The sequence below is a fragment of the Notolabrus celidotus genome, chromosome 6 (genome assembly GCF_009762535.1).
Source record: "Notolabrus celidotus isolate fNotCel1 chromosome 6, fNotCel1.pri, whole genome shotgun sequence".
Taxonomy (NCBI): domain Eukaryota; kingdom Metazoa; phylum Chordata; class Actinopteri; order Labriformes; family Labridae; genus Notolabrus; species Notolabrus celidotus.
Window position 1 is genome coordinate 33,550,206 of NC_048277.1, and position 14,780 is coordinate 33,564,985.

The 14,780-nt window shown below is 42.9% G+C and overlaps 1 protein-coding gene across 1 annotated transcript; it reads left to right on the plus strand.

The window, feature by feature from the left end:
* The first annotated feature begins 244 nt into the window (after positions 1–244).
* Positions 245–13,350, plus strand: cav1 (caveolin 1). Its single transcript, XM_034686523.1, has 3 exons — positions 245–572; positions 1,494–1,661; positions 11,251–13,350. The coding sequence occupies exons 1-3, from the start codon at positions 537–539 to the stop codon at positions 11,590–11,592; spliced, it is 546 nt and encodes a 181-aa protein (XP_034542414.1). The 5' UTR covers positions 245–536; the 3' UTR covers positions 11,593–13,350.
* The last annotated feature ends 1,430 nt before the right edge of the window (positions 13,351–14,780 follow it).

A 14,780-nucleotide genomic window follows, 5' to 3' on the forward strand; every position in this document is an offset into this window, starting at 1 on the left:
AGGTTATTTATTTATTATTATTATTATTATTATTTTAAACTATGTTTTCATCTCTTGTACCCATAACAGCCACTCGAGTTGGTTTCCCTCAGGCTAAGGTATGGCAAGTATCCACACCTTGCCATCTCCAATTAACGCCCACATCTCTCTGAACAGAAAGCTCATTATACTCTGCCTTGATCCTTAAAAAAAAGTAATTCCACGCCAGTCAAAACACAGTTTTAGACTGAGACCGCGTCAGTCTCTTCTGCAGCCGGACAGGTTCCACTTGTGGCTCTCCCGTCCCCCTGCTCTCAGGTGACTCCCGGGCTGCAGAGACGCGCTCTGTGGCTTACGAGGAAACCCCGGAGGTTTCCCTCACAGCCCTGGCATTAAATTCTAGTCACGTTCAGAGAAGAGGGCAGGAATTAGATCACCACACAGGTCCCTGAGAAGAGCCCGAGTCCTCTCAGTTCGCCTCCACGCCGCCCACTTGGCTTCCTATATTATCTTCTTACTGTTTTCACCGCTCTAATCTGCTCTGACGTGAGGACAGCATGACAGGAGGACTCAAGGACGGCGAAACAGAGGAGGTACGGTATGGCTCTCATGTACTGGCTCTATTTTTGGGTTACAAGCTTTGAGCTGACCAGGCGCGGAGTTTTCTTCTCCGAGGGGAATATCAGCTCACTCAGGGAATCTGAATGTGATTTCAACTTGAGAGCGAAATGTCTCAGTCGTTATCTTTTTTTTTCTGGCACATAGTCATGAACGCTTCTCCCCACACACACTGAGGGAATGTGAAGGACCATTGAGTACACATTAGCATGTTGGTGTGAGATTGAACCTGCGTATACAGGGCAAGTTATTGGTTTTTTACGCATCAAGCGTGTTCGTGCGTAAAAGCGCAAAAGAGCGAACACACCACATTTTCTGGAGTAAATTATTAATATGTCGTGCACACATTAAATACAAACTAGATATATATAACATCGTTAGTATAACAGCAACAAACTGAAACGTTCTCGAACGACAGAGGAGGGTTTTGGGCGCCACAGGGGTCTTTACGCACCAAGTTTTTCGAACGATCAACAAGGAAACCCAGCTCATTTGTCTCCTTGCTTTACCCACATTCTCCTGTTTAACTAACAAGAACACATTAAGTTAATTACCAATATGTTTAATGTCAAAAGTCCTATATTACAGGTAGATGCGTAAAAATGTAATGTGTCCTTTTACGCATGTCTTAAAAATGTTGCCATGCTTTCAGACACATGTTGAATCAACTGTATGTCAGGTATGGGTATTACATTTCTACTCCGGGTGGTGAGGACCCCTTGCGGCTGGATCGAGGGGTGTGGTGCTTCACTTTCTATATTCACTTAAACCCATCCCTGTTTGTGGGGCAGGCTGGTAACTCAGAGCTCCAGTCTCTCTCCCTCTCAGCGCGCTGCACACTATCCCTCCTCCTCTTCACTCTCTTCCTTTTTTCTGCCTCCTCCGAATCCTGACAGGAGTTTCTGCACTCGCCGTTCATCCGAAAACAAGGGAACATATACAAACCTAACAACAAAGACATGGACAACGAAAGTCTGAACGAGAAAACGATGGAGGATCTCCACACCAAAGAGATTGACCTGGTGAACCGGGACCCCAAGCACATAAACGACGACGTTGTCAAGGTGAGTGAAACCTGTGAAGGCTGTTCACTTGTGAAGTCAAGCATGTGGCTGATGGTTTTACCTTATCTTTATTCTTGAGGCAGTTAAAACTATAACTTAATCAGAGTACCTGTTGCACAGTTTGAGCGTTTCCTTTAATCAGTGGAGCTTCAGGATGTTCAGTAAAAGCTAAGATAATCTGTGGAAACTGTGCGTAGCTGCAGGAGCTGTCACACTAGTGTGCGTGGATGTGTGCGTAAAACGCGCACAGTAGGTTTTTCGCACACTGTGGTACCAGGAGCGTTCCCCCTCGATAACTTTCCCCTATTAGGAAGAAGCTCTGCAGAGGTATTAAAGCTCATTGACGTGAGGCAATGTGAAGCATTTGAAATGTGTAAATATCTACACGTCTGCACAAGCAGTGGACTTGAAACCTTGAACATCCTCGCTCCAACAAAGGAAACATTACGAATTTCCTGTTGTTGGAACAGACATTTCCCACAGTCCTTGTTGCACACGCCTTGCTGTTTGGAAAGTAGAATTCTTTCCATAAGAGCACAGCCTGACCGCGTTAATACCGAGTGTTTATTTTGTTTAAGGAGTTAGCAGAAGGAGAGAGGTTGTAGCAGCAGCAGAGGAGTGGTGCGCTGGAAGCCACCTGACGCGTCTGGTTTGTAGCAGGGAGCAGCAGCTGGGAGTTTCTAGCCTCTTTTTTTCCAACGAGTATAGGGGTCAATCGGCTCAGTGCATGGGACAGCAGGGGTCAGCTCTTTGAAATGCCTGATCTCTGCCTTGTTAAAACAGGGAAACACCCAAGTAGCTGGTTAGTGTGAGGGGATATCCCTCACCACTCCCCATCTCCCCTCCTTTCTTTCCTCCCATTCTAGCCCCCCCCCCCCTTCAATCTCCTCCCCACCTCCTCCCCACATGCCTGTAATTGCGTCAGAGGAGCAAATACCCATGTGTTGCTTTTTATTGGCTGCTGTCAGATTCCAAATGATAACAGGCAGTCTGACATTATGGTTTGGGTTAATTGTTAAGATGATCTTTAGCAGACACCCTCTCCATGTTGACTTATTCCAAATGTGCTGCCTCTGCGGTAATGTGTTTAACCTAATTTAGCTGGCATGGTGGTGATCAAAAAAAGAGGCCAGTGTGTTACGAAAGTACTGAAATCTTCAAATCAAGACCGTATAACATTCATATGTATCATAAAACATTTGAGAACAACTTGTTCAAATACTTTAAATTGTTCCCATGTGACATGCTGCTTTTTATGACATGGGATGAATTCACAAAGTTGCTTGTTGTCCAGTAAAGAAGAATAATTTGATGCTCTGGAGTCTAAGAAACACAAAAATAGAGTTAATTATATCTTAAGTAACCCACAAGTCTGTCTTCTGATCCTGCTATAAAACGATTCCCCAAATCAAGTTTGAATGAATTGTTTTCTTTGAACCGGAGCGAAGAATGAGATTCCTAACTCTCTCTGCTCTCGTCAGAGTTCAGTAAGAAAGTGAACTTAAATCACTGCCTCTCATTTTTTTCTTCCTCTCCACTTCTTCAACTTCCCTCTGCTCTCCCTCCCAACTCCCCTTCATTGTGACCGTGAGTCAGAGTCTCCTTCCAGTCTGAGTCTGAGAATAGACTACAGCTTTATGATTGTCCCGCCTCTCTCTCTCTAATCAACTCAACAGACTGCTGGTGAAATTATCTGAAATCACATGAGGGTACACTGCAGAAATAAAAGAAAATTGATGGTAGGAACAGTTGAGGGACTTGAAGCATGTGACCAATTGCAGAGAAGTGGGCATATTTACTCATGTACTTAAGCTGAGCAGTTCAGTGTAATACTATTCTGCTCCAAACCAGCATGTGTGTTACTGCTGTAGACGTGAAGATTTTAAAAGCACATGATATGCATTCAAACATTCAAAAGTAAGCCAGCCAAAAGTTTATTCAGTAGTTTTAATGTTGTGCACCAAAGGTTAAAATGGTGCTTTCATAACAATGCATCACAAGAGATCATCAAATGTTTGCATTTGTCTCTATATAAGATTCTGTTGGAGTATTTGAAGTAGCTCCTGACACAACCAAGCTTAAAAGAATTCTGCAAAGTCATGAAATCATAGTGAACAGCACTTTGTGTTTATGCATCATTCAATTAATTTCAGTCAGAGGTTAGAACTGCAAATGGATGTGTTTCAATTTGGAGTGTAAGTCAAGATTCGAACAAGAAAGACTGATGTTGTAAAGCATTAATGTTTCCTAGCATGTCAGGGGGTGATAAATGGATCCATACTTTCTTCTAGTAGGCTTAGGCTTGTGTCCCATGCAAGACCAGCAGTCAATGTTGAATTATAACCAAAGTCGTGACTGTAAATTCCTTTACAGAAACCTCCATCTTTCTTCTTAATGCTACCAATTTGTTTTAATATCTTTACGAGACAGAACTGCAAACATTTTGTCACATTTAGGCAGCAATTATACTTGTTTAGGTCAAGGAAGTAACATAGATTGAGGGCTGTCATGCACTAGCTTGAGTCACATAATGCTGTGGAGCTGTATAAGCATGCTGCAAGCACAAAATGTACTGTCCATTGAAATATGTAGGTGCCCAAAAAGGCCAAATGTGTCCCCGTGTACATGATCGAATTACTCATTTTCACATGTCATTTCACAAACTTGTGCAGGGTTGAATTTTCTGACATGATAAGGAACACTTTTAGTTGATTTGAAGGTATTTTTAGGGTTCCAGATGTGCTCACTGCCTCCCTCTGGATGTGAGACCTGACTCTGATGAGCCTGTAGTCTCTACAGTGAGCCGTATACAGCGGCTCTGAGGTGTTCTGAGGTCACTGCAACAGCTCTGCCAAGTGGAAGCGTGTGTTCGGTGTGTTCCCAATGAAAAAGTACAAGCAGGGAATTCCTTCCAGCAATCCTCATTCTGCAATCCACCATGACCAAACACACCCCCACACACACACAGCACTCACAAACTTTTTTTGTGTGTGTGTGCAGATGTACTGTATGTATCGTACGTGGGCACACAGACTCACACACACGCATAGCATTCTTTAAATCTGAGGAATACAAGCTGTTTTCCTCTCACTGCTGCATCTGGCCTCAATCACCTGGCCACATCAAACAAGTTCCATTACTGACATACATGTGGAGTTTGTTCTGTAAAGAGAGATCTTTCCTCAGGAGAATCTGTGGCTCTTATACGACAGAGGGGAGGGGTCAGAGAAGTGGTGATGCCCCCACTGGAGACAATTTGTGAGAGGGAGTTGTAAGAAGTTTGAGTTCAGACAGCCAAAGACATGAACGTCAAATTAAGAGGAATGGAAAATTCCCTTAAGGTATTTAACACCTGTGATGTGTTGTTTTTACCCGGAAACCTTTATATGGGATGCTGGTCTGTTCAGATTTTATGTAATTCATCTGTAAAAACTTCTTACAAAAAGACAAAACACCCCCCTGCTGGTTCAAGGCATTTTGTGGTTGTGAAGCTCTCTCAGACTCGGAGCTGTGGGATTTGTTTTCCATCCAAATGTCATGCAAATATAAAACATTTGTGGGTTTATAGCTAAATCAATGAAAAACTGAGGGAGGCATCACACACACACACACAAAAACAAAACATTCAAGAATGATTTTTATTGCTTTTAATTGAGAAAACATGTAGCAACTTGTAATTACTCCAAGAAAGAATTAGGGTACATTTTACAGAGGGCCAATTTCAAGAATGTAAACAGTATAAATCATTGACGTAGCCTCAGAGACATCCTTCATTGGGGGCGGAAGCATAGACTGTATGAATAATGGACGTAGTATCCGTGACGTCACCCATCTGTTTCTGAAGAGCTGTTTTGAGGCCAATCGTCAGCGGGAGCCATATTGCTGCTGTGGAGCAAGTGTGACGTAAAGAGGCGGGCTTTGAGCCTCCTAGCCAACAGTTACAGTGTTCCCACCTGTCAATCAAGTCAGCTGTGCCTCTCATTGGAAAACTTGTAATCTCAATATCTTTGAAATTATCATGTTATCAATAAATTCACCCCCCGTACAGTGTGTGCCAAAAACATGTTTATTTCTGCTGTAAAGATCTGCTTCTTTGAATTGGTGTGTATGTGGTTTCTGGTACTTCCAGAGCCAGCCTCAAGTGGATCTTCAATGAACTGCAGTTTTTAGCACCTCCGAATTGGACTCAAATTTTCAGACTGAAGATTTCCACTTAGGCGGAAGAGGGGTTTGAAGCCAAAAAATGGCTGCCTTCAACTAACTCTAGGCTCTTCTCGAAACAAGCAAAGAGCTAGAGTTGAATCCTTAACCCTAACCTGACAGCTAGCCGCCTTGTCACTCAAATCAGCTACCCACTAATTATGCATAACTCTCAAAATGAATGAGTTATGCACAGTTAATACGGATTAAAACAAAATGAGACATGGAGACCAAAACAATTGTTTAGTACCAGGCTGTAAACATGCTAAAATATGCAGTTAAAGTCAGCATTTTGATATGGACTCTAATGGGGACTCATATGCATTTGGAACTAGCCTCAAGTGGACACTTGAGGTACTGCAGTCTTTTTGCACTTCTGCTTTTCCTTATATTTTCCACACCAAAGTTGCTGCTTGGTTAAGAATTTGTAAAAAGTCTCTTCTACTAACTAAAACTAAAGCTAACAGGCTGATGTGTTTAAGCTTTACTATGAGATATGAAAAACCTCATGTGGAACGTCATTGAGCCTGCAGTCTGTGTCGGTCGGTATTAACAACGTCACCCCTACCACTTTCCCTCGTGACTTTCCACCAAAGCCTGCAGACCAACTATTGTGTCCATTAATGTGCTCTTTAATCTGGTCTCCTCCTCCTCCAGAGATACACTGAGTCTGCTCGAGCAGAGATGACAGCCTGAAGTTAGGAGCTCTGAAAATAGCACATCCCCTTATTTACTCAATAGTACAGTTGCCACAGCGACTGGTCACATGCTGACCCCAAGACTTCATTGTTTCATATAAAAAATTTCTGGTTGGGCTGCCGAGGTCCTCCCACGCTTTGACCCATCAGCGCTGGGCTTCAACAGTGGAAGTACACTCAGTTTTGATCCTTTAATGCGTTTGATACTATGGATGTCCATATATGGGCATCATGAGTGACTCAGCGTGAAGGTCTCTGAGGTTCTTCTTTAAAAGCATACCTAATCAAATCAAAACTTCATGCTCTTGCTCGTTTAATATCATCACATGCTCAAACCACTCAGTATATTAAATTTCTGTGTGCCACTTTCTCCATCATGCTGCAAACTGAACAGTATTTTTTATTAATCTCCACCATCTTGCCGTGGTTGTGTTTGTGCCCTCCTGCAGAAAAGGCCCTCATTTACTCTCAATCAGAGTTGTGGAAACTGGACCAGAGTGGATCCACTTTAGAATTTGGAGCTGTGGAAAAACTAAATGGACGGCTCGCTGCTTTTGTGGCTGCAGTCAGTTTTTATTTTATAAGGCTGTTGTGAGCTCTGCCAGTTTGCGCTGTGTGAGAGGCTTTGTGCTGCAGCTTGGACTGAAAGAATTACACTTGGACGCTGCTGTTTGAAAGTATGATAGGAAAGGTAACTCCATGGCGAGTAGTCTGATCCAAAGTGAGACATGCAGGGTGAGGAAAGCATGATATCTTTCCTTCATTATCATCCTCTGGTGTGTTTGAAAGCCAGACCTCACTGTACTTTAAATACTTGTAGTTGTGACTTTAGGACAACAATGTATCTGTTTGGCATCTGGGGAGACTTTGACTCAGTGGTAGAGTCATCTCTCCATTCAAAGGTTGGTGGTTTGATCCCAGCTCCCATTGTGAACATGCCAGAGTTTCCTTGGGCAAGACACTGGACCCCAAATTGCTCCTGGTTGCATAACCAGCAGTGTGTGAATAGGATTAAGTAACACCAATAGCATCCCCTACCATCAGTGTATGAATGTGTGAATGGGATATGTAGTGTTAAAGCAATTTGAGGTTTCTGAGGACTAGAAAAGTGCTTTATATGAGCAGTACATGTGTTGTTTTATTGATGCAGGTGTAGAACTTATTCAGTCTGGTAGGTTTGGGTTCTTAAATCAATATTCTGCAAAATAAACTCAAAAGATTGACACTGAGAATGCATCCATCTGTCAGATGTAAAGCTGGATCCAAGAAAACTTTAGCGAATGGCATGAAAAAAGCTAGCCTGGCTCTCTCCTGCAAGACAACCATAGAAGAATGGTCCAGTTAGCTACAGCTGCAGAGCTGCTTGTTGCCATCCAGCACTGCTAGCTAACTTCTAGACTGTAATTCATATTAAACTAATAGATATGAGAGTGGCACCGGTATCCTTATTCAACCTAAGACAGAAAAGTTATGAGCACAACTATTTTACCATCAAGATAAGTTAGCCTCACTTATTGGTTCTTAAAAGTTAAATTAACTTCTTTTTCATTGACCTATAAAATGATGAGAATGAACACTTTTGACGTCTCTATCAGCTTGTGTAAACTGGCATCTCATCCTCCAAACAGTGGGCACACTCTCTTAAAGGGATAAAACACTTGGCTTTTCCATTTCACCGCCTCACCGTCACACTGGATCATATCTGCGTGACTTATGGGTATTGCACCCATTAGCCCTCGGTAGCCTGCCTGCTCTGTTAGCAGGACACAGTCTCCAAGTAACTAAGATAAATATTGACTCTGCACTCAGGAGCCTGTGCAGAGAATGAGAGAGAGAGAGAGAGAGAGAGAGAGAGAGGTAGAGAGTCTGTATTGTGTTTACAGAGACGCCACTTTTACCTTGGTTCCTTAAACGGCGCTGGCCTGGTCATGGATACTTACAGGAGTTGTTGCATGTAAAGGCTTGAAGGGATGTAAAAGCAGTGAAGTGTTCTCGTCTTAATGAAAGGTAAAGGTGGGGACCAGATGGGCGGTACATGGATGCTATCTTTGGATTTCCCCTTGTTGAGCTTTGCCTATTCTTCCTGTCATGGTGGCCATCACATGGTTACACTTACCGTCCAGTCTCCCTTCTGTTTATTCCTCCAAACCCTGAAAAGTGAATCAAACTGTTCCGGTGAACCTCAGAAAAGACAAAGTCATGGTGCCACACAGGGAGTGTTTATAACAGCAGATGTAAAAGCTTCCAGGATGTAGACTTAGCCTGGTAATTATTTAGATATCAAACAGTGACGCAGCATCGTTAAACCACCGAGAAGATGAAACTCTTACAGTGTTTTATGAGCTCCATCTGCTCTATCTGTGGTCATCATTAAACTTCAGAATACCTGAAAACTTGGACCGGTTGGTTTGTCCATTCTGGTCGAAACTCAGCCTCAGAAAGACGCCTGTTTAACGCATAATTTGAGTGTAATTCCTGCAACTGAGAGGTCACCTTTCTCTCTATCTGGAGACAGAATAGATTTGCAGAAAGCAAAGTGAAAGTGCAGATAGGAATGGTGTAAGTAGGGATCAGTGTTTCGGGCGTGGCCGGTGGTTGGTGGTTAGACTGTGTACCAGTCAGTGCAAGGGGAGATATAAATCCTGTCTGAAATCATTCCCCTCATCTCTGCAAGCTGGAACATCTAACAGGGAGTGAAGCAGCTGATTTATGAGTAAATAATGAGTCCAGATTAGATTGTCTATAAAGTTTATGTGGTGGATTCATTAGCACCATATCAGGGGCTCTTGTGAAATACTTCTGGCTGCAGATGAAAGTGTTAAAATCATCATGATGAGTCAAATTTGAATGTGGTGGGTGGTGACTGTCTCGTCAAACGGAGTAGAACAAGTGGATTTGAGTCTAAGTTTTAAGTTTGATACTTAAAACTTAGACCCTGGTTAGGGTGGATACTCAATTCTGATTCTTAAAGGTGACATATCATGCAAAATGGACTTTTGAATGGTTCTCTACCTGAAATATGTGTCCCTGGCATGTCTACAAACCTCCCGAGAATAAAAAAAATCCATTCTGCCCCTGTTCTGATTTCTACACCTTTCTGTAAATGTGTGTGAAACGAGCCGTTTCAGACTTCCGTGTTTTTGTTACATAACAACAATATCCGGTCTGTCACGGAGTCAGAGCTCGGAGCTTGTTCAGCCCATAGACTGTATAAAATAATACTGAATCCCCCCTCCGTTTTTCAGTACCTGCACAAATGTGTGCTAACAAGGAGCTTAGGAGGGAGGCATGCTAGTTGTAGGCTGTCTTAATAAACACAAAGGTCGGTTTTACTCCCCACGTCTGCAGATTTGAAGATCTAGTGGATGATTTTTATTTACCATGGATAAGTGCTAGCGCTAGTTAGCATAGCCACATAGCTACATGTTCGTAGCTGTGTACCAAGACACACGTCTACATACTGATAAATAAAACAACAAGAAACACTAAATCTGTGACCAATCCTTCAGAAAGGTCCTGCTACAGGCGCCTCTCCGTCAGGATCAGATTCTGGATCAGATTCAGAGGGTTGAAGTAACGTGATCTCTGAGCAGCCGTTTATATTCAGCCAACATGTAAACATTAGATCAACGTGCTGGACAGCCGAGGCACATCCACTTCCTGAGGGGGCGTGGTCAGAGAGAAAACAGAGTGTTCTGAGGAGGACTGAAGAAGAGGGCTTTTCAGGCAGACCAAAATCTGATTTCAAAGTGTTTTTTTGAGCATAAACTTTAAAGACATGCTTTGGGGACCTCTTAGACCAATATATATTGATGAAAAAAGCGTGATATGTCACCTTTAAGTAAGGGATGTCCCCTCTTTGAGGTAAATGTGCACATTGAACACTTCCTTTTCATCAGTCACATTTTTTTTCTGTGCAATTTCCCCCAAAACATGGACACCTTGAAGAACATTATCTGACTCATATCATGTTGTCTTTCTGTAAAAGGAAGATATAAGACCTTGCTTTGTCACATTTTTAAAGCTGCTGTAAGGAACTTTAAGTTTGTGAATATCCCAATATCAATGTGCTTCACCAGCAGTTACAAACTCCAACAACCTGCAACGCTGTTTACCAGGTGTTGCCTGAGGGTTTGACTAATACCTGGATAAGCCATTTCCGTCCAACTAAACTGGACCTGGCTATGACTTGTTGGTGCCAAAGAGCTAACATAATGGACTGAATATTCAAAGACAAAGCTAACTGGCTAACCAGCCGTGCCAGCGTCCCAAAATCGAAACCAAGTACTTGATTGATTGGTCATGTGCACTGTCTGTCTGCAGCCTTAGGTCACAAGTTGAATAGCAAACAGATGTGAGATGATGGAAGTGTTTAATTAACAAAGTATCCATGATCACAATAAGAAATGTATAATGCATGATTAACCAAAGTCTGATTTATGCTGTTGGTGTGATGCTTATGTGTCCATTAAATCCTGAAGTTGCAGACCCTTATAGTTTCTGCAAACACTGATGAAGCTGTGATAAAGCTGAAATTGTTTGTTGTGTTTAAGTAAAGGGTTGGGTTCATCAAATCATATTGTGCATGTTGTATGTAAGAGTCTAGAGATCTAAGACAGACTTCTAGTGTGTCTCCCAAAGGTGTTTTTTCTCTCATATATACTCATATTCTATTCTTCGTCCCTCCTCAGGTGGACTTTGAGGATGTCATCGCCGAGCCTGCAGGGACCTACAGCTTTGACGGCGTGTGGAAAGCTAGCTTCACCACCTTCACCGTCACCAAGTACTGGTGCTATCGCCTGCTGACGGCGCTGGTCGGCATCCCCCTGGCTCTGATCTGGGGTATCTTCTTCGCCATCCTGTCCTTCATCCACATCTGGGCCGTGGTGCCGTGCGTCAAGAGCTACCTGATCGAGATCCACTGCGTCAGCCGCGTCTACTCCATCTGCGTGCACACCTTCTGCGACCCGCTGTTCGAGGCCATGGGCAAGTGCTTCAGCAGCATCAGAATCCGCACCACCAAGGAGGTGTAGCATCCACAAAGCAGAGGAGGAGATGGGGGAGGATTCACGGAAAAAAGAGGGGAGGGAGAATGGGAGGGCTAGAGCCACACAGACGGAGGGAAAAGTCAGAACAGAAGAGAAGAAAAATATAAACTTCTGGAAAACAGAGAGGTGAGACTTTTCCAGAGCTGGGCGGGGCATGTTTGGAAGTTAGTGGGCGTGGTCACATGGCACCTGATCCCGCCTTTTTTCTCCAGCTGTTTTTCTCTCCAGTGTTGGTGTAACCCAATGGGTGGGCAGAGGAAATTCTAAGGGTCATTCTCCGGGGGTTTTTTTGTCATTGTTTGTGTTCTTTTTTTTTTTTTATGCAAATTTTGTCCATCAAGCTCCATTTCTGTTATTTTTTGCCACATGATGTAAAATCCCTCCATTCTTTCCATTTCTGTGGAGAGCTTCTCTCTTGTATTGATACATGTGAAGAGGGGATGTCAGGCCGTATCCCTGTCGTCCCTCACGCTTATTTGTGTTTGTGTATTTTGGAGCAGCTGGGCGGGGCAGGATGGTGCGATGCCGGGGTTTGGGGAAAGTCAAAGCAGAGAGAGAACGAGCGAGCGCTGCCAAATTCTGTCTGACTCAGCACAAACAAAACAACCCCGCAAGCCCACCAGCACAGCAGCAGCAGCAGCCGCAGCCCTCCCTTTGCCCCCCATGACCTCCAACCCAGCTAAACCAACCGGGCCAACCCTCTCCCCCTTTACCCGGCCTTTCCAGCAGTCTGACACACTGAACCTGCCCTCGTTCCTGCATGCACCTGCGCTGCCACGCCAGCAACTCGCCGTCCGCCACCGCCACCGCCCGCCACACAGCCTCAAGACACAGAAACCTGTCTGCGTCTCAGCTCAGCTTCTTTCTTCACCATTATTATAACACGAGTGTGTGACAGAGAATGTTAGCATTTGAATTCTCCCTTTTTTTTTTTTCTGATCATCTTTAGTGAAGCTCACTGCCTTTAATGCACATCACCGTAGTGGCTTAGTGAATGCTTTTTCATTTTCTACACTTTAAATATGAAGAACTTTTAAGGGGTCAACTTTAAAACTGTTGCTTTGAAATCCTTGATGTACTGTATGGGTGTTTATGCAGAGATTTCACAAGCTATGACCGCATTCCAGTGCACTAATCTATGGGATAGTATTGTTAGTGACAATCACTAATCCAGATCTCCTTTTCTGTCCTCTGAGCATGAGCAGTTCCTCTTCTACAAGCTTGTGTGGAGACTTTTCTTCAAGCTGTGGTACTTCCACAGGTTAATGCATTGGAATTTAGATAATGTGAGGTTGAATGCGTGACTTTAGATGCATTTTAATTTGTGATCTAGTCATCATTTTGCACCCTTCCCTTTCATTTTGTACCTCTTTTTTATTGCCCCTGACAAGTTTCTTTTGCAGCCCAGCTTACTGATCATGGACACGATGCAAATACGCATCAAAGTGACGCCTCCTACACCTGAGATGGGTGAAGGGAAGGCGTGGGAGGGGCTCCTAGCATGGGGTGGGTGAGGGTTGGGGGGGGGGTATTGTTTTATTGAGACACTAAGCTTGCTTTGACTCCGTCACCTTCAGTCTACCTGCTGTCTTCTCACAGGAATGGTCATTTTACAGCACCTGCTTTTTTTGAATTGAGTGTTTTGAAGCTCTAAAGGTGATATTTTTTATAAGAATTGTTTTTCTTTCCTTGCTTTTACTGTACAATACCACGCTGTGCACATTAAAATTTAATATAATCCATCGTGCATGTGTTTCTGTCTCATTATCGACCTTTTCTCGGGCATGTGCCTCTCCTTAAAGTCAAATGTTAACAGTAGATTTTTTGTCCCTTTTCTTTTTATTACTTGTGATACTGACTCATAGCAGATCTAATTATGTAATGACTCACTGCAGAGACTTTTCATCCGTGCTGTAGAAGCTGACTAGTTCAAGCCATTTGTGGAAAGAAAGAAAAAAAGCACAAGAATGAAGCTGAAAATAATTTCCAGCAGCAGTGCCCTTCAATCCCTCTCTAGTCTTTCTGAGTCAGTAAAGCTGAATGTAGTCCTTCCCTGCTCACATACTTCTTTTTTTTCCTTCCAAAAGCCTGGCACAACATTTCCATGGTTACTTGAAAAACAAATAAAAATACTGGGCAATGCTCTGGAGACCGGAGTCTAGTCTCTTGACTGTATTCAAGTTAATTTACAGCAAAAGCAGCCTCTTAATGAAGCAGCCCCGAGGCGAGCCTGGACTCTGTAAACTGAATAATTCAGCAGTAACATGTTGAGAATGAAGTGGATTTAACAATGGCTCATTGTTTTTATCTCACACAGGCTGATTTCCAAGGATGCGATTGATACAATAGAAGGCTGTCTCCAGGTTTATGTTTCAGTCCATGCTGCAGAAACTGGCACTGGATTTGTTTCTTTGTGTAATGTGTTAGCTTTAACAAAACAATACAGTCGCAAAAAGACCATAAATAAGTGGACACACAGCTATGACAACTATGTGCAATGGGAATATTTGAAACCTACTGCTTTTATCGCCTTCACTGGAACTGGATCTGCTGCCAGATGACAGAGCGGTCAGGCTCCAGGGTTTGTCAGGACGGTCTGGCAGTCGGTATTGGTATCCACTGTAAAGGTGTTAAATCAACTTGAAGTCAGGGCTCCATGCAGACCAGTCACCTACCTCCTCAAGAAGCTGGCAAAATAATGTCTGTGTGGATCTGTCTGTCTCCTTATTAGTTTCTAAAATATATTTGACATAGTTTTTCTGATTTCTCAGTTTAGATAGAGGAATGATCTGTCTGCAGAATTAAAATCATGGTATGTGACTATTTTTATATCCTTGCAGAGAAAGTCCTCAGTTCTAATGAACACTGATGCTGATGCAATTTTGATGTTGAAGGGGTTTTTAAGTCTATATTGGAAAGTGCCTCCAGAAGAGTAAAAATGTAAATGTGAATTAATTTAAATGTAATGACTTAAACAGCTGCAAGCAGATACTGAGCATGCAAAACCAAGCAGAGTGGGAGAATTCAAAATAGTGATGCAAAACAATTATTTTGTCGCATGAATATTATTCTTGGCTCAGATATAGAATGTTGATTTTAGAAAATTTGATGTGGCAGCAAATATACATTTTACAAGACTCCATTTGTATCTACTTTGGTGAAAAATGAGTGTT

Coding starts and splice junctions, on each gene's coding strand:
- cav1 (XM_034686523.1), top strand. CDS start 537: ATGACAGGAGGACTCAAGGACGGCGAAACAGAGGAG. Junction 573..1,493: donor AGGACGGCGAAACAGAGGAG/GTACGGTATGGC, acceptor GAATCCTGACAG/GAGTTTCTGCACTCGCCGTT. Junction 1,662..11,250: donor TAAACGACGACGTTGTCAAG/GTGAGTGAAACC, acceptor GTCCCTCCTCAG/GTGGACTTTGAGGATGTCAT.